Source organism: Trachymyrmex cornetzi, unplaced genomic scaffold (genome assembly GCF_001594075.2).
Source record: "Trachymyrmex cornetzi isolate Tcor2-1 unplaced genomic scaffold, Tcor1.1 scaffold121, whole genome shotgun sequence".
Lineage (NCBI taxonomy): Eukaryota > Metazoa > Arthropoda > Insecta > Hymenoptera > Formicidae > Trachymyrmex > Trachymyrmex cornetzi.
This window is the reverse complement of record NW_017295773.1, coordinates 88,532-107,791: the sequence shown is the minus strand read 5'-3', so window position 1 is coordinate 107,791 and position 19,260 is coordinate 88,532. Positions and strand designations below refer to the sequence as shown.

At 30.2% G+C, this 19,260-nt stretch overlaps 2 protein-coding genes across 3 annotated transcripts in view; both read right to left on the bottom strand.

Moving 5' to 3' along the window:
- Positions 1–4,671: 4,671 nt before the first annotated feature.
- On the bottom strand, positions 4,672–6,782 carry LOC108767430 (protein FAM192A). 2 transcript variants are annotated; one of them, XM_018517339.1, is made up of 5 exons: positions 6,518–6,782; positions 6,251–6,349; positions 5,643–5,862; positions 5,381–5,448; positions 4,672–5,297 (listed from the first exon to the last, which is right to left on the bottom strand). In XM_018517339.1, the coding sequence occupies exons 1-5, from the start codon at positions 6,726–6,728 to the stop codon at positions 4,942–4,944; spliced, it is 954 nt and encodes a 317-aa protein (XP_018372841.1). In that variant the 5' UTR covers positions 6,729–6,782; the 3' UTR covers positions 4,672–4,941. The 2 variants fall into 2 exon arrangements, with proteins under 2 accessions (XP_018372841.1, XP_018372844.1); XM_018517342.1 differs by having other exon boundaries at positions 5,381–5,445.
- Positions 6,783–7,429: 647 nt separating this feature from the next.
- Positions 7,430–19,260, bottom strand: part of Fatp1 (Fatty acid transport protein 1) — a 19,452-nt gene continuing 7,621 nt past the window's right edge. The window contains 11 exon segments of the mRNA XM_018518202.1: positions 7,430–7,915; positions 8,121–8,274; positions 8,453–8,610; positions 8,837–8,974; positions 9,522–9,662; positions 9,914–10,106; positions 10,357–10,558; positions 10,879–11,113; positions 11,351–11,584; positions 12,175–12,329; positions 16,265–16,734. Of these exon segments, the coding sequence (XP_018373704.1) occupies positions 7,761–7,915; positions 8,121–8,274; positions 8,453–8,610; positions 8,837–8,974; positions 9,522–9,662; positions 9,914–10,106; positions 10,357–10,558; positions 10,879–11,113; positions 11,351–11,584; positions 12,175–12,329; positions 16,265–16,734 (2,235 nt within the window). The 3' untranslated portion in view covers positions 7,430–7,760.

Below are 19,260 nucleotides of genomic sequence, written 5' to 3'. Positions count from 1 at the left end.
GGGAAATCCCACGGGTCCCAATGGGAAACCATCCACGGGGCTTAATGACAATTCTGGCTATTCTATATCGCTCAAACGCTCGTTTGCGCTCGTTTGTATGTACAATCATTGGTACTTAAGCATGTATACCCACAAAATGGCGACGTTAATAGTCAAAGTTAAGAGAGTGATCGCGAAAATGCGTGAGTTTCTGAAATAATAGGAAAATTTCGACAAGTATAACTGTGTAATAAAATTTCGACTAATGAATTATGATCCTTAGTTGAGAATAGGCATACTAGGTACAGAATGTAAATCAAGTATACAGATCTCACTCGTTGAGAAGCGGAGACGTCGAGCATGAGAAGAATATAATAAATAAAAACAGAATAACTTTACTTATATGATGTAATAAAGAAATAGACTAAATTCGATCAGTTTGAGGAATCAGATCTTTAAAATATAAATAAAGTTGATAAACTCTACAATTAATTTTTTTAACACAGAAATGTGCTCAATATCTGGATAGAACCTTGTAAAATCATAATAAGAAATTACAAAATTACATCAAAATTACATCAAATCATTTTAAGAAAAATTATTATGTTGTCTTATTCACATACACTTTTGACTAAGATTTTGTGATGAATTCTTGACGTGATAATGATTTTTTAATTAATCATGACATTATAATAATTTTAAGTAACTTTTTAACTAAAAAGTTACTTAAAAATCATTGTTATAATAAGAATTCGTCACAATTGTCAAAAGTGTATTGAGGCGCCGAGTGGCTCGCTGCTCAGTGCAAGTGGCTGCGTTCAGCAGAGAAAGCAGCTTTGCAGCTGTTGTAAAATTCTTCAATATGATTGGTTTATACATTTAGATCCAATCAGGAACTAAGGGCAAGACCAATCATATTGAAGAATTTTACAACAGTTGCAAAGCTGCTTTCTCTGCTGAACGCAGCCATTGACTCGTGATCTGTAGATCCGGATTCGATCCCACTTGCGCCTTATATACACGATTTTTCGCGTTCGCCGTTCAGATTCGGTGTTAAACTGTAGGTTCTCTCGAATGTTAACAAACTCTAAGGAATAAGAATACTACCAAATGCAAAAACATATGTTGAAGTATATATTTCTCCTTCGTGCTCACAAAATGTTTCTTGATAAAGACAAGGATTACAGAAAGGGTCTGGTATGGCCTGAAATAACGCCATATCGGTCCGTTCCTATATTCTTTATCCTTTATCAGGAAATATTTTATTTTTTAAATATTTTATTTTTCGGTATCAAATAACATAATTTTTCCTAAAATGATTTCATTTAATGTTATCTTGATTTTAATGTGATTGTAAATTTTACTTAGGTATTTGGAACATATTTCCATGGTAAAAAGCTTAATGGCTGGGTTCAGCAGAAAAAGCAGCGTTGCAACTGTTGTAAAATTCTTAACACGGTTAGTCTCGCCCTTAGTCCCTCATTGAATCTAAACCACTCATATTCAAAAATTTTACACAGTTGTAAAGCTGCTTTTTCTACTGAACGCAGCCATTGGCATTAAAGAGAGAGACATCAATTCTATATATTTAAAAAATCTTATTCTTCAAAAGGTATTCAAATTCAGGCTATTTCATTACACCATTCAGGCTATTTCATTGCCATATAGGCAAATCTATTCTGTTTTCATTTATTAAAAAAGATTTTTCCTCTCTTTTCATGCTCTTCGCACGCAGATAATCTTTGAAATAAAATCCCCAAGCAAAACAACAAGTCATAATAATATTATGAAATCAAAATAATGTCAAAATGACTCCAAAATAATCATTAAAAGTTATTTTTCAATAATTTTTGATTTATTTTTTTTAATGTCACTTTGACGTTATTGTGGCTAATTGTTCAGCTTGGATCTTCTACCTGGAAAATGTATTAGGTTATTGCATACGCAAAAAAAAATAAAACCGTACCTAGGTATGAAATACATCGAGAAGTTAATACCTTTCTAATTGGAATTTATTAAAGAGAAGGTTTTGGAACATTATGCTTTCGAAATGAAGACCACATGAAAACGTAAATGGAACAGTAGAAAAAAACTCGATAACATTACGTATTATTGTATACGTAACGGTTATCTAGTGGAAAAATTTGTGATTGCTATTTAGTTCAATAGTGGGCGTTCTGAGTAAAGTTTCTTTACCCATCCGCCGAATGGCAGCTTGAGGATAACTGAAGAATTTTGAATGTCCGAACGTAGGTAATATTACGGTAATGGTAATGTATCGACTTAGGTTTAGTGCCATATATGAAATAATTTATTAATTTTATGTTGATTAAAACGATCATGAAATATAATTCACAAAAACGATGTAAGATACAAATAAGAAAGTGTAATGCATAATTTCGAAAAAGTATTATCTCCAAATATTAAAAAATTTTAATTTTTTATATTAATTTGAGACTTTACTTAAAATTACGTATGTAAACAACAAAATCTTTTCCGATTACTAATAAGAAAATTATAATATTTTAAAGTAAATCTGAATCTTCGTAATTATACAAGATGTCCTACAATTATTGACAAAGCGCTCTTGTGTAGATAGAGCGGATTCGAAAAGTTCTCTACCATTTTGAAATTTTCGCAATAATTAATAAGATATTTTGATATTAATTACTAAAAATCGCCGAATATTGGCCTTGAATAATTTTTTACTCAAGTACTATCAACTTTACAGAAAAACAGCACAAGAAATAAAAATTGTTTTATTTTCTTCTTATAAACTCTAAGAATTTTTTCAGAATTTTTTACTAACTTTTTAGTACTGTATTTTCTTATATATATTGGCAACTAATTTTACCAACATGATAAAATGCGGTATTAAAAAATTCTGAAAAAATTCTTAAAACTCTATGAGAAGAAAATAAATAATTTTTGTCATTACTCGGTCAGAAATGATAATGGAATCGACGTCGATTCGATGTCGATTCTATTATCATTTCTGACTGGGTAGCTATTTTTCTGTAAAGTTTATATTATAGTACTCGAGTAAAAAATTAGTGAAAATCAATATTCGGTAATTTTTAGTAATTAATACATCCTGTTATTTGCGAAAATCGCAAAATGGTAGAGAACTTTTCGACTGATCAGTTTAGTCCGTTCTATCTATATAAGAGCGCTTTGTCAATAATTGTGGGATATTCTGTATATTTATTGTCATTAATAAAATGTAACATTTAATTACTCACAAATAAAGATTTATTTTATAGTCACTGATTCAAATCGTCGGTCAAATAATGTAAAATTACCATCGGCAAAAATATTCTTTCTAGCAATGCGGCTAGAAAGCTAGCAAGTAATATGTCGCATAATCACAGAGAAGAACGGTAATGAAAGCGAATAAAAGTATATATACAATATACGAAAAAATACATACGACGGTATGCCGATCCTGTTCCAGATGTTCTTTCCAAAAAAAAAACAGCAGCTTCAAATGCGCGAAACGATTCCCATCAAGACTCGCCGGGGCATACTTGCAACAAGTTAACCGCCATTGCTGCAATCACAATATTCGTAGCGTAATATCTAAGCGTACGTTTTAAATAATACTGCAATTACGATAAATATACGATTACCTTTGCGAAAGACACTTGTGATAATTGCTCGCGCGTAAGATTTATATTTTACGGTAACAATTCGTGAGAAACATAAGAAGCGATTCAAACGCGATGCATACATACAGTTGTCCGCGTCGTAAGTAACCGTCCGCGGTTCGAGTTTCTGCCGAAAAGATCTTGCGATTCTCGAAGTACTGACGCCATCGACGCGCGGCCAACTTCACGCGGTACGCTACTCAACGTAAATACAGAATCGAATCGCTGTAATTAAAATACGATTCTCCAAATACTTACTCCATCTTTACACAGTAAATTACTTAACGAATAATGTTATGAAAAATATGTAAATAACTATTGAAAATGATCGAAATAGCGAATGTTTAGGCAGTGATTAAGAAGCGTTTAATTACAAAACGAAAACATGCATATACCTGCAATGGCATACAGCCGTTGTTTTTTCGGATGATTGTGTTTATCGAGCGCGGAACGGATTTATGAACGACGCGATACCGGGATTGTCGATTCTGAAATCGCTGATCATTGCATTACGACAAACGTCCGATACGTTTTAACGAAATATTCGCGATTAGCTTTCGCGCACGATCATTTTGAACGGTAAGAATCGCGAGACATTCGAAACAATTTAAGGATTCTACACGACTGCACGATCATCGCACTGCTTCTCGCGCCATTTAGCCCGATCTACAACGCAAACGTTGCAGGTTGCAGGCTTGTCGCGTCAACCAATCCGATGCGTCAATTTCAAAAGTGACGCTTCGAGATTGGTTGACGCAAAATAAGGGCCTTTTTCGTTTTTTTTTTCTGAAAAATATAAAATTCGAAATATTTGATAAATAGAAAGAAATTGTCGAGAGTAGCAAGGAAAAGTATAAACATACATAATCTTATTTATAATTATTTATTTACTTGGTAAATCAAATTTTTCAATATATTTAACATCAATCTTTCTATTGTGCCAATTAGATTGTATGTACAATATAAAATTTGAAATTATGATAAAATAATCAATGCGATTAATTTTAAAATTAACATGCATGAATGTTTAAACCATGAATCTCTCTCTCTCTCTCTCTCTCTCTCTCTCTCTCTCTCTCTAAATTTAAGGAAAAAATTCTAGCAAATAGACAAAAATTAGACAAAAATTAGGTATGTTCTCGCTAAATGTAGAAGTATGTATCCAAATACAGCGCGTTTCGCTAATCAATTGTGTCATACTGATAATTTTCTTTCTTCTATATTCACAAATATTATCTTGTCATACAGACATACATACATACATACATACACTCGTACAGACACGTGCATATACATATGTATTTACAGATATCATTCAGCTCTTTTCCTCCTTATCTTTCAATAATTTTATTTTTCGACCTAACATATCATAAATGGTAGGGTTTGGTTCTGTTTCCTGATCTGTATCAGAACTACAATCACTGTCACTAGAGTTATTATATGTTCCAAGACCAGGTAATATACCGATACATTTGAGTCCGCTATGTATGTAATTTGTATTTACTTGATTTGGTGTAGCTTTATCGTTTTGTTTATCTGATTCAGGACTAGAAAGAGAAGAATCTGCGCGTGCGGCTGGCTCACAAGATGTATGTGGCTCTTTCTTTTTGCTAGTATCAGTATTATCTTTGGATGGAGATAATTTTCTTTTTATTCCTTTAAGTGCTTCTTCTGCATGAATAAACAATTAAATAATAAATATAATCATATGGAATATTGTTCAACTTTTTCATAAAATATTTTTAAAACTTTACCTTGTTTTTGTTTGTCAGGTCGTTTCAATACGACGCCTGCGGGTAATTTTAACTGCGAAGTGCGACTACTAAAACATAATTAAAATTGAATAATTTCTATCATTATATTATTAAATATATTTCAGAAATTATCTTTGGACCTGAATTTTATTCAATATCACAGCTTTCAAAATAGAGACTCACTGTGACGTTATAATATTATAATGACAAACATTATGATATTATATTGTCATATTATATTTTAATTTGCCTCTTACAGTACCTTCCACAGGCAGCATTTTTACTGCTAACAGGTGGGTTCTTCAATTCTTGTTTTAATTTTTCATTTAATTTCTGTTCTTGAAGAGAAGCAACTGCAGCTTTAAAATCGCGCATTTCTTTTTCTTCCTCAAGATTCTTTTTACGTTCTTCTTCCATCTTAGTTCTATCAACCAAGTCCAAAAATTCTACTTCATCATCATCCAATCCTTTGATCATATTTTCTAAACAAAAGAACATATATGTATATATCAAAATGTTTTTATATATAGAATGTCATTTTAAATGTCAACAATAGAATTGAGCATTAGAAATGTTGTAATTAAAAATACTGATATTTCCATAATGTTGACGTAATTTTCATTCATTTTAAATCATTAGCACAAATATTATTAATTTATATACATAGCAAGAAAAGGACAGGGCAAATTTATAAAAAAAAATGTATAAAGAAAAAGATTATCAACTTTATTATTTATATCTTCAATATTAAAATAGGATAAATTAATTTACTACATTAGGGATCACACATATACACGCATATACACAAATAAAAATATTAAATTCATAGATCCATAATTCGAGTAAAATTAATTTCACTTTTTCACTTACTTAATTTGTGAGCTTCTTCATACTCTATGTCTCTTTTATTTTTCTGTTCCTGCAATCTCTCATACAAGGATCTAGGATCATAAGATTCCTCTGGGGCCTCTATAAATCGTTAAATAAACGAGAGAATGATTTATAAGTTATTATTCGTAAACTCAAAATCGATGGATTTACTTTAATCAATGTCATAATACAATGCCTAATCCTCAATTTGAATACAATCTCGTAGGAGTGGTTGTATAAATATGTAGACAGAACGCTAAAGCTAACCTATAGGCTGATCGGCAGTCCGTACACGGTCCCATTCCTCCTGTCGCATTCGCCGTTGTTCGGCGATTTCGGCTTCCGATATGAAACCCGAGCTCATTTTCACTGTTTGTAAATGTCTTGATGAAAAACAATCCACAGCACTCGCAAATGTTTTTTTCTTACACGTCTCAATAAATTGAGTGAAATCAGAGAGAAACCTGAGAGAGACCATGCCGGCCTTTTTCCTGTACCGTCGAAATCGCCCGTACACTACCGCCAGTACATCCATTTTCAGTTCGAGACCTACGTGACTACATACATTTTCTAACAGTATCGATAAAATCGTATCGTCGAAAGTAGATGTGGTTCGTTTCTGTACTATACTGTCCCTAGTAATTTTTAAAATTATGTAAAATTCTCATCAAGTATCTTGTATATTGCTTTTAATTAGCTATTAAAAAATGTTTATATTAGTCTTTTATAAATTGAGTATTTTTATTTTTTTTATAAATACAATATTTATCACATATTTCTCTCTTACAAACTTTTTGGGATAAATAAACAAACCATCATTTATATAAGAAAAATTCATTATATTTTCAACTTTTTTATAAAACAATACAAATATTAACATGAATCACATAAAATATAAAATATTATAATCTAGACATAACTAAAAAGTTATATGAACATGAAACATTTAAAAAATACTATGTTAAAACACTAAGATTGTCATAATTTATAAAATGGGAATTAAGTGATATTTAACACTTACATATAAAATTAAAATATTTCTGGATAAAAATATTTTGTTAATTATTAACTACATATTTAAATGAGATTTATTTGTATGAACGATTTTAACTTTTTAGCTACATCTAGATATTATAATATTTTATACTTTTTTATATATTATATTTTACCTTAACTGCTTCTAATTAAATTCTAAATTTTTAACATCCACCTCTTGTCATATTTAAAATAGATCCCTTCAATTTCTATGAATATATTGTCACCATACCGTGTCTGCAAATTCAATAAACGGAAAAAAACTTGATGCAAGCACTACTATTTGTAAATAATAACCCACTAAAAATAAACTGATGCAATATAATTCCGTTTGAGTGCTGAGATATCGTAGTCATTTTACTTTTCAAGTTAATCAGGTCTCTGAGATTCATTCGTAATAATTGTCTATGTATCATAGTGCCTTGTAAAATATATCATTGTCAGATGTAGTTCGTATTTGTTCAGAAAATATCAATTAAAACTTGATTTTTCCTTGTTGAATTTGATCATAAACTTCTGATGTTAGTAACTGATAACCGAGCTTTGCATCTAAATAATATAATTTGTCTTGAACTTTGTACGGATTATATCCTTCCTCCTGGAGATCTTTCTTTTTCAGTTTGAATGTTCCTGCAAACCGTGAATAGTTATCTAGTGTAACTTATTGTTTAATTGCTTATTTTCAATACTTACATTCATATTTAATACTTATTTTATAAGCATATTTTTTGAAACACATTGTAATTTCATTAATTAAAGTTTGCACAACTTATAGACTGCAATATGAACAGCAAAAATATCGAGCATATTTATATATCTATACATAAACATATACCTGTGAGATCAATTTTCGTCAAAATTCTGACAAATTGCGGCCTAGCGTAAGCAGGTAATTGTTCTTTAATGTCGATAGTTAATTTATTTATATCCAATGTTCCATCTGCATCGTACATTGCTGCCATTCCTGCTTTGCCTTCAGTACCTTTAATCTGTCGATAATCATATTACCTTATCTACTACTAAATCATGTTTATACAAAATATTGTAACTCTTAATTCAGTTTATTAAGATTTTTTTGTATCAACATGCTAGTGTAACATTATAAATATACACAAATTATATTTCTTACAGAAAACTATTTGAAAAACGAAAATGAAATAATTTTACCTCCACACCGTATACTATACAATCTCGATAATTAATCAAATTACTAATGATGGCTTCAATTTCGGAAGTCGATACGTTTTCCCCTTTCCATCTAAACGTATCTCCTGTTCTATCCTTGAAGTACAAATAGCCCCATTCATCGGCCACAAGAATGTCCCCTAAATAAAATTACAATCAAATTCACAAAATTGTTTAACTTAGTTTTAACAAATACAGTTCTGTATTATAGATATAATGGAACAACTCATAAAACACGTACGAATGATTTTCTTCTTTTATTAAACAATCTAAATTAATAAAAATATGTTTGAAATAATTATATTCCAAATACAAATTAGCTATAAATTAGTTATAAATAATAGATATTAAATTTTTTATACATACCTGATAAAAAGGCAGAATCGCCTTTTGTAAAAACATTATGAATCACTTTTTTCTCAGATGCTTTTTTGTCCACGTATCCTAAAAATGCCCTGGTTGGATTATTTGGCGAGATCTTTCCAATAAACGCACCAGGTTCATCTATTAAATGAAAGATTTAATTTATGTTAACGATTAAATTTTTAAATATTAGAAAAAATAACGCGAGCGCGCGCAATTATATTGATTGACAAAATTCTTACTTATCTGAAGTCATAAGAAAAGATTACTCTTTTATTTTAAAATTGTTGCATGTAATAATAATTACTAAAATGTTAGATATCAAATAAAATTAGATTAAATATCTCATTTTCCCACTTAATATTAGAGAGAGAGAGAGAGAGAGAGAGAGAGAGAGAGAGAGAGAGAGAGAGAGAGAGAGCGTGCACACCGTCCGCTTTGATTTTTCCGATTTTTAAACAACTTCAATATCTAATTTTATATACATTTGTTAAAACATAATATTATAATCTTATTGATTAAAATTCGTACAGTATATTTTATACAGTGTACAAGATTTTAGCACAAATGGCAAACATATCAATTATATATATTATTTATGTATGTAAATGTATCTATGTGATGCATTTTCGCCAGAATTTTAAATATTAATCAATATTAAATTAATTAATCTTGTCCAGTAGCTTACTTGGTTCACAGACTTGACACAATCCTTTAGAGTTGCGTATAGGTTCTCCATCCTCATCTACTTTAATCAGAGATACGGGATATACCGATGGTATAATTCTTGAAAAAAAACCTATTGCTCCCACTTTGTTGTCAATGTTCACTGAAAACATTTTTTTAACGCTTTTATAGTTACACCTATACCTCTATATTTTTTAAAACTCATATATTATAAAAATAGTATTAATGCTCAACATTATGGCTTATGTAATAAAATCTGGTAAAAATTGTTTTGTTGAGATTGAAGCGATGTTGAATAACATCAAGTATGAATTGATACAATTATATTCATATAATATTTTATATTTATGTACAAAGAGCAAAATATTAAACTAAGTATTTTGTAATACTTACTGACATTAGCATTGCCTTCAGTTGCACCGTAAAATTCGAGCACTTGTGGAATTTTGAATCGTTTTACAAATTCGTCCCATATCTGCGGTCTTAATCCGTTGCCGAAAATTAATCTAATATTATGTTCCTGATTCTCTTTTTTAAGTGGAACTGCCAGAATATATCGACACATTTCCCCTATGTATTGACCAACCTAATATTTTCCAAAATTTTATCTAAGATATAAATGATATAACTTATAATATAACTTATGCAACTTCAGTCTCATTAGTATGTAACAAAAGTCAAAGCAAAAGGAGAACAATACAATTCATTTCATCAAATAAAAATATAAAGAATATGTATTAATTTTGCGTTATGTTGTGTAGAATGAATTATCAAAAACTATCTCATCTAACATCTAAGATTGACAAGCAATTAAATTAATAGAAACTTATACTTACAGTGCATTTGTATTTAATACAGTCAGCAAAATATGCGCTAGCACTAAACTTCTTCCTAATCACTGTCGTATGTCCGTATACTAAGGCTAGCCCCACAGCCATTATTCCACCCGCTGTATGATATAAAGGCAAAGGTGTATATATTCTATCAGAATCACGCAAAGTTCCCATATAATGTACTGAACTCGTGATAAAGATATATCTGCAAAAGATATATATGATATATACTATCTGTTTCATTCTCTGTAAAACTGTCATTTTATTTTTTAATTTTGAAAATTTTTTAATTTTTCGGAAATTTTAGATAGAAATTTTACAAGCTTGCGTGAGTTAAAAAAATTCTTTTAGAAATTTTCTCGTTTTTTTCTTTTCAAAATATTTTCTTAACAAGATTTGAGATAGCGCTCTCTTCTGTATGGAAAAACTATTTTCCACATAGCTAAAATTCTTTTTGAAACGCATCATAAACTCTATAACTTTTTTATAGAAAAAAAGCCAAAACTTGGCGTGTAACATATCTACCTTGAGTTTGTAATAACAGCTGCCTTAGGAAGACCTGTAGTACCACTAGTGTAAATGTACAAAAGTTTATCGTGATAACCACTTTTTTCTTGTACTCCTGGTGGTGCAGCCGGTGTGTCCAACAACAAGGTATTCAAATCTTTCTCTTTTAATCCGATTGACATTGCATTCGGGTGATTTCCGAATCTGTACAACGTTAATTTAGCATCTAATGACGAGGCGATATCTGTCACAGCTGGAATTAATAGCTTTTATTAGAATTAATAATTGTCGAAATATCTGAAAAACTGTTCAAGAGGAACGATTAATGAAAAAAATCAATTCTACGTTTAGACGTTATTTTTGTATGCTTCGGTTCTAACGTAAACTAGATAATAATTGTAAAGAAGAAAAAACAAATTTTTTCTCTGTGAATAAATTGAAATAAATTTTATTTTATTATTAGATAATAATTATTGATTAGTATTCTTACCGTCAAAAAACTCGGTGCCATATATAAGTGCTTGACACTTTGCAATATTGATGCAATGCAAAAGACTGCTCTTACGCAAATTGGTATTAATCAAAGAAGTTATCACACCGAGTTTATTTAAACCTAACCAAATCGCAATAAATTCCGGTCGATTCTCCAACAGTAAAGCAATTGCGTCTCCTTTTTTATAACCATGTGTTTGATCATTTTACGTAATGTACTTATTAAAATGTTAATATGCTTTGTGTAATCGACCTATGATATTTTGATAAAAATGTATATATTAAATACGGTCTTAAATATAAAAACCGATTATGAATACCGATCATAGAAAAAATCATATACAACTATATAGTATACTTAATACATTTAAAGTATAGATATATAACAAAAAACTTTATATCCGAACGAAACCAGAAAATCAGCTATATTAAAAATTTAAATTGACATTGCACATTGCAAATTGTAGAACATTATATAGAATATTACAATGAAATGACGATTTAGAAAATTTATATAATTTACGAATTCAAATCATATATTCTTAAAAATATAATGTATTTATATATAATTAAAACAATCAACAAATTGTGCTTTGATAAAAATCATCGAATAAAGAATTAATCGAGTTCTTATAAGTTTGCCAATTTCAGAATCATATAAAGCCTCGGTAATTTTGTAATATATATATATATATATATACATACATACATATATGTATACTTAAATCTCTCTGGGAAGTATCAACTACATTTAAAGTGTTTTTATTGAATAAAATATAATCTATGAATAAAAATAGTGTCCTTTTTCAGTAAAAATAAGCGCTACCTGTTGAAAAGTCCATTCTTGATCTTCAAATATAAAGCAGATTTTATTAGGATGACGATTGACATGTTGTCTGAATACATCGGCGACGTTTCTGTTTTTTCTTCCGTGACCGTGTACTGATCGCAACATTCTAATATATCCTATAAGCCCTCTGAAAAAAGTAAAAGATGTTCAAGGAAAGCAAGTTTCACAATTAAATTAAATATTCATTCTTATGATCAAGAGGATATAATCAAGAAGATATCCTATGTAGGCTATTGCTTATAAGAATACCTCTTAAAACTTATAAATAATGTTTGAAATGGAAAAAGCAATATATCCATTGATAGAGTTTAATTATTTTATATCAAATTTTATTTAGATATAAAAGACGATATAAATTTGAAATATATATAATGCCTGTATTATTTTATTCGATATGTTGCATTATATTTATTCTATAATTCTTGATTAATACTTCTCAATAATAAATTTATAAAACACGCATAGTGTCGCTATGAACGATTACATTGAGTGGCCAACTAAGAAATTCCGTTATATGTTCTCGAGGTCAAGAAAAGAGGATACTACATTCACTTAGCAGTACTGCGGAAGAACAGCTAGCAAGTTATAAGAAAGAGGGAGAAAAGAATATTCCTCATTTCATATTATTGTAATAAATAACAATAAGATCAAGGCTAATGAGAGTCAGAGCGGAAATAAGTGCGCATAAGTATTTTTTAGATAACCCGCTAGCGGTTATATTATATTCACATTGTTTGTTTTGTGCAACAATTACCGCGCCTGACTCCTATTGCCCTATTTTACCCAATTTCTTTGTAACTTTCATTAGCCTTAATCTTATTGTTATTTATTACAATAATATAAAATGAGGAATATTACTTTAAAGTTTGAGAGTCCGATTTAAATTATTTTTTGTTATATTATTGTACTTTTCAAGCATACGTTCATGAAACAAGCCCTTTTTGTTTTCACTCTTAAATCCTTTACATTAGTCTCGTGCTTTGGCACATCTACATATATGTTTATTTCCTAATAATACATCTAATAATATTGCTGTTTTATTAAAATAATATGAATTGATAATTTAAATAATTAGACCATAACCAATTTTCTTTAACTTTTCATATTGTAAATTGCGAAAGGCATTGAATATGGTTTTTTGATCATGACCATGACCGAAACCTAGATCTCAACCACGGCCATGGCCATGACCATGACCATGACAATAGTCAGATGTATAATCATGGTCATGGTTATATAGTCACGGTCATAAATTAGAACTACAACGAAAAAATGTATGTTCAAAGACTCAAATCATTGCAAACGCGCGAAACATATTTCTCTGTTGATATGTTTACTCCAGAATGAAGCGAGACGAAAGTAAAATACATATTATATTATAAACTTTTTATTTTTATAATTTTTTCAGACTTTTTATCATTAAGGCTTAATAAACTTTTCTGTGAGATTCCAAGCAGAACAACAAGTTATTATGATATCAAAATGACGTCAAAATGACTCCGAAATGATCATTAAAAGTCATTTTTCAATCATTTTCCGATTCATTTTAATGTTATCGTGACTTATTGTTCTGCTTGGAATTAAGAATTCATTGAAAATTTAATCGTTATGAAATATTAACATACTGTACATAATAAACAAAAAAAAAAGAAAACGCCACATTTTTTTTTTCTTTCCATTTCTTCGATTATGGACAGTTATAAAATAAATATCTTGAAAAAGTAATAATATCTCGATATTTTTATAAAAATACTTATGATACATGTTAGCATAGATAAAAGAAAAGTTACAGTATGCAAATAAACAACGTTATAATATGCAAATAAACAACGTTTATTTAACAGAATATTTTAAAAAGAAATTAGGTAAATTTTTTTTTATTTCTATATTATGATAATTGTTTTATGTTCTTATAAGAATATTAAACAATTTTTTTTCTATAATTATATTTAAATGTATCCGTGTTTATACACGTAAACTCTTGTTATATTCATATCAAAGTTCATAAAACTTGTGCGACGTAAATAAAACTTTAAAATTTATTTGAGAGTAAAAATATGTACCGATACAATTGTGATTATCATAACAATTGACTATAAACGCTGTTTGCCTCAATTTCTGAGCTGCCTTTTTTTATATGTAAAAGAAAGTGAAATAAAAAATATTACAAGTTGAAATAAACCATTTGCTCTTTTTTACTTCGACCAACATCCGCGCTTTACTTTTCGATTTACTTCTACTCTGCCATTTTCTTGCTTTAATTTTTAATATGCCTTGTATATCTAGTTTCCGGTGAAAGTTAGAGATACAGAGCATTTTACGACACCGATAATTTTTCGCGTGTATCTTCTATTCCACCACAACATGATGTTCAGAGTTAATAAAAATCCATAATATACACATAAGATAAAATTATTTCTAATTACTTCTATTTATATTTACGTAAAAGAAAAATTGCCTTCCATTTTAATCCTCGAACCACACGCTTATTTTCGGTACCTTTGGACGACATACATGGGTCATTCGTGTCCGACTCGATTTTAAGGCTTTTCGGCCCGTTTTTACAATATATGGTTATCTAAAGACTAAAGGTTACCAATAGATTCTTCAATGAAATTCATTCATGACCTTTAATCTTTAGATAATCATATATTGTGAAATCGGGCCTTAAAGTACTCGAAAATTCTGTAAAAATTCACACATATTCTTTAAGGTCTCTACTAAATTATCCTACTATGCAAATATTGGAAAAAATGTTTAGAAAAATTATGGAAATTACTTTCTACACCAGAAAAAGAAAATAATTCAGTTTTGATATAAAAATTGTAACTTTGATTTTTGAAGAAAAAAGCAGTTTTTTATTTTATTAGAGTACAAAAATGATTATTTTTAATGCATGGATACGAAAGACCTAGTGTGTGGTTCGAGGGTTAAATCTGTAAATAAATATGTTTTTTTTTTAATGTAATTTTTTAAGATGTAAATTTCTACATTTTCTGTAATAATGTAAACTTTTTTATGAATCATTTATATATATTTTATCTGTGTGTATAACATCTACAATATATACATTTTAAACAATTCTGTGAGCAACGTAAAGAAAAAATATATTACAATTTATTAATCAAATAAATTTATAATTAAATTATAACAAAAAAGAATTATTACAAAAAACAAAAATAAGATTTTTTCAAATTATATTCTTTGTTTACGCACTCACAAAATTTATATATGTGATTCTCTTTGTCTTCAAGTGGACTACTAATGCTCGTTTCCATCAATATAGATTAACTTCAATTTCGGTCCAACTTACTCTTCATTTCATTTTAGTATTGCAAGGATTAAAAAAAAAATGAAGAGTGAATTAAATTAAGATTAAAGTTAATGTACATTCGTAGAAACGGATATAATTCGTATATAAAGAATATAAAAACAAAACCAAAGCTGTTCGGTACAGTTAAATTCAATTAAGTACGCGAATTCTTAAGGCTTTTGGAAACTACGGAAACGGTGAAAAAAAATCTGTATATAATGATGTGTTGTAAAAATCAATTTAATAAACGTACAACACAAACACTTTATATCTTGTGTACATTAAAGATGTCGAAATATAAGGGAATTTGAAAACACAGTTACGCCAATGCTCAGTTCTTGTATGTCACTAAAGCTATATAGTGATGTATGGGAAGGAAACTCACAGGGTTTTTTTCCTTACTTTTACCACAGATCTCCAATGGCGTGGCCTTCGATAATTTTATCCAACATCTGAATCCTAATGATTAATGTTATCGCAAGCAAGATTTATTGTTACGTACAATTATAAAAATTACAAGGCTGTAATCTTTATACTTTGATACATTGATTAGTATTATATAAATAAATCTTTATCCCATAGAACGTATATTAACAGCTAAATGAATGATAAAATTAAAATCGTTGAATAGACTCTTATTCTTTAATGATGCGTGATCAATTCTTTATATAATAGACTTCTTATACAACAAGCAATTAGTCAACAATTGGAAAAACAAGTAGATAAAATAGAAATTTTCCTTAACTCACTTGAAATCCCGTGGTATTGTCTTCAGGGCAACATAAAACCATCTCATGCGGCCACCGGCGACAAAGTAGGCAACAGAGATCACTATGAACAATTGCACGAGATAAATCGGACCCATGTAGATGACTATTACGGCCAGTGCTCCAACCGCGGCTACCAGCAGCAACATAATGAGAGTGAGACGTCGCAGAAACCGGCCAAACGTTCTCCAACGACTTGTACTCGCGTTGAGATCCCGCTCTGATCTCAATGCCGCGCTCGCGCTGGCACGTGTTGTCTGGGCGTCCTGGTGCGTACCTGATGGTGCGTTCGCTATGTGCCCCACTCCGGACGTTGCCCTCGAGACATCGCATCTATTGGCGCTGCTCTCATGTAGCGGTGTCGGCGCCGATGCCAACGTCGAGACCGACGTGGACGTCGACGCCGACACCGGGGATACTCCTACAAACCGGGTCTCACCGCGCTCGATGTCCTGCAACGTGATCTTTGTGAATGATTCCAAGAGTAATTACATGGAAAAAAAACGGCTTTATCTAACAACTTCCTTCCAACTATCGAGTTTCAAACATTTATGTCTCTGCTGGGAAGTTCCCTTATATGACCTTTCAACTTTAGTCAATATCATATGATAAGAGACTGTGATAAAAGTCAAGAGTTGTATAGTTTTCTATAACATAACGCATAGAATGAAATCAGTGGAACAAAACTAATAATTATTCAATCAAATACATAAGACTGACGTGAAATTTTTTTTTATCCCTTTACATCTTTTTTTATCCTATTATATATTTTTGTAACGTCAGCAAACAAGAGTTGACATCTTATCTCTATAATATAATTAAGTCTTCGACTATCGAGATAGATTACGAAAGATTTGAGATTTCGTAAAAAAACAGGTCGAATATTTTTTTTCCAACCTGCGGTTTGAAATATTCTCAGCTTCATGTATTTTCAAGTTTTCCAGTCGTTGACTGACTAGAGCACACTGCGGGATTTCTAGCTTAGCCGACTACTTTCTAACAATTTAGTTTCTCCTATCAACAGTATTTTTAACAGAATATGACCCAGTTAGGATAAAATAATCCGATTTTACGTGCCGATATCGTACTGTTACCTGCCGTACCTGTTACTTTCCTTTATAAAAATGCTGAACTGCAACCCATTAGATAATTAATTAATATCTATCGCCTTTCAGGTTTATATTTAGACCGTTAAATCTAGTAAAAAGTGTGCGAATTACATTTTAAAAAATATAAATATGTGTATATACCGTGTACAGATTCAAGTATCTCAAGTTCTCACATTTCTTTTCGTACGTAGATCTCTTCTTTTGTCGAAATTTTAATCAAGTACCATTTTTTTTCGTTACAAATACATAAATATTAATTTGATATTTCGCTTCTAATTAAGAAACTATGTTTTTAATCTTCGATATTTGACACAGCTTTCTAATCGACGAAGTCCGAATATCAAAATAAGATAAGTGGCACCATCTAACGTTGCTTGGTAGAAGCTGACGAATGCAGATTTTCGTTAAACGTTCTCGCTATCGATAAGTTCGTGTATTCTACATCATTAACGCTTGTCACTTCCAGTTAAGGGGATTTCTAGATCGAAGGAATCGTCCTGAATTATTCCGTGCGTCGCACGTTATACTTACTACAAAGATAGAACCGTATTTCCACGCAGCATGTGTCTTAAACGGAGCTAGCACGCATTTTTGCAAGATTCTTTTAAATCGCGTGTTTGCCGCGCGTGAAATTCGTCACGCTCGAATCGCCATCGAGAATGTTGCTGCCTTCACGGTATTGAGTTACTTGACGATTGACATCTCTTATCCGCACGAATGTATAAAAGGTTACTTGAAGGCTTTATATAATTCGGAGGACAGTTTGTAGCAGATTTCACCTAACGAAAACCTCCAGGTCTCCATATTCCGTACTATAATCAATAATACGACGATACTGCTACCTCGTGGTGAAAAACGGTATTTTTTAAATAATAATTAACAATAGGATTTGATTTTGATTCATGTTTTGACATATGCATGTACATATGTATATACCTTGGTATGTATATTGCACTTTTTTGTTTTTGTAAAAAAATACGTTTCCTTAAATAATTATTATATTACTCTGTGAAAACCGTACTTTCATACTTGGTTTAATTTTGAAGAAAAGTATATATCGATTAAGTGAAACGTCCACATGTATATAAAAGTAATAATTTTATATATAAAATTAAATATTAATTCAGTATTTAATAATAACGATATATCATAGATATTTGAAATTTAAGTATATTTAATACATCGAAATAGAAATATACAATATTATCAGCTTTTATAACTTATAATTTTATCGTTTTATTATTATATATATAATACGAATAACAGTAGATAATATGGCTCAATAAATTCAAAATAAAGAAAGTATTTTAGGAGGGTTACGAGCTAATAAACAATTTTCAATATATGTTGATTATAACAGATGTTTCGACCTCTTTATTGGATCATTCTTAGGATTAGTATTTAAATTCTATATTTTATAAATCATAATTATGCAAACCAGGTTATTAAAAGCATTCAACATACTTAAAATTCATAGATCGCAAATCACAATCATGCAAGCCAGACTATCAGATGTATATTCCGCAGTTATGTGTAATAATAAACCTTCTACAATAAGCCGCAAGTCAGAACGTCAGAAGTCTTATAGCGTATTCGATTAAAGCCGGCGGCACACGATGCTTGTTTTTCTACTGGATTGCTAGCTGGATTAGAATCTTGCCACCGTATTGGATGTGATCCTGTCAGTGCCAGCATCGCAGCCAATACAGTGGCAAGATTCTAATCCAGCTAGCAATCCAGCAGAAAAACAAGCATCGTGTGCCGCAGGCTTAAGTTCGGATCTACAATAGGTGTTTTAAGCCTTAAGCCGTAAGAAATTGACCAACTACAGTCGAATGCGAGGAGAATAATTGATTGTGATTCGTCCAT

Coding starts and splice junctions, on each gene's coding strand:
- LOC108767430 (XM_018517339.1), bottom strand. CDS start 6,728: ATGGTCTCTCTCAGGTTTCTCTCTGATTTCACTCAATTTATTGAGACG. Junction 6,350..6,517: donor GACTGCCGATCAGCCTATAG/GTTAGCTTTAGC, acceptor AACGATTTATAG/AGGCCCCAGAGGAATCTTAT. Junction 5,298..5,380: donor ACCTGACAAACAAAAACAAG/GTAAAGTTTTAA, acceptor TTATTCATGCAG/AAGAAGCACTTAAAGGAATA.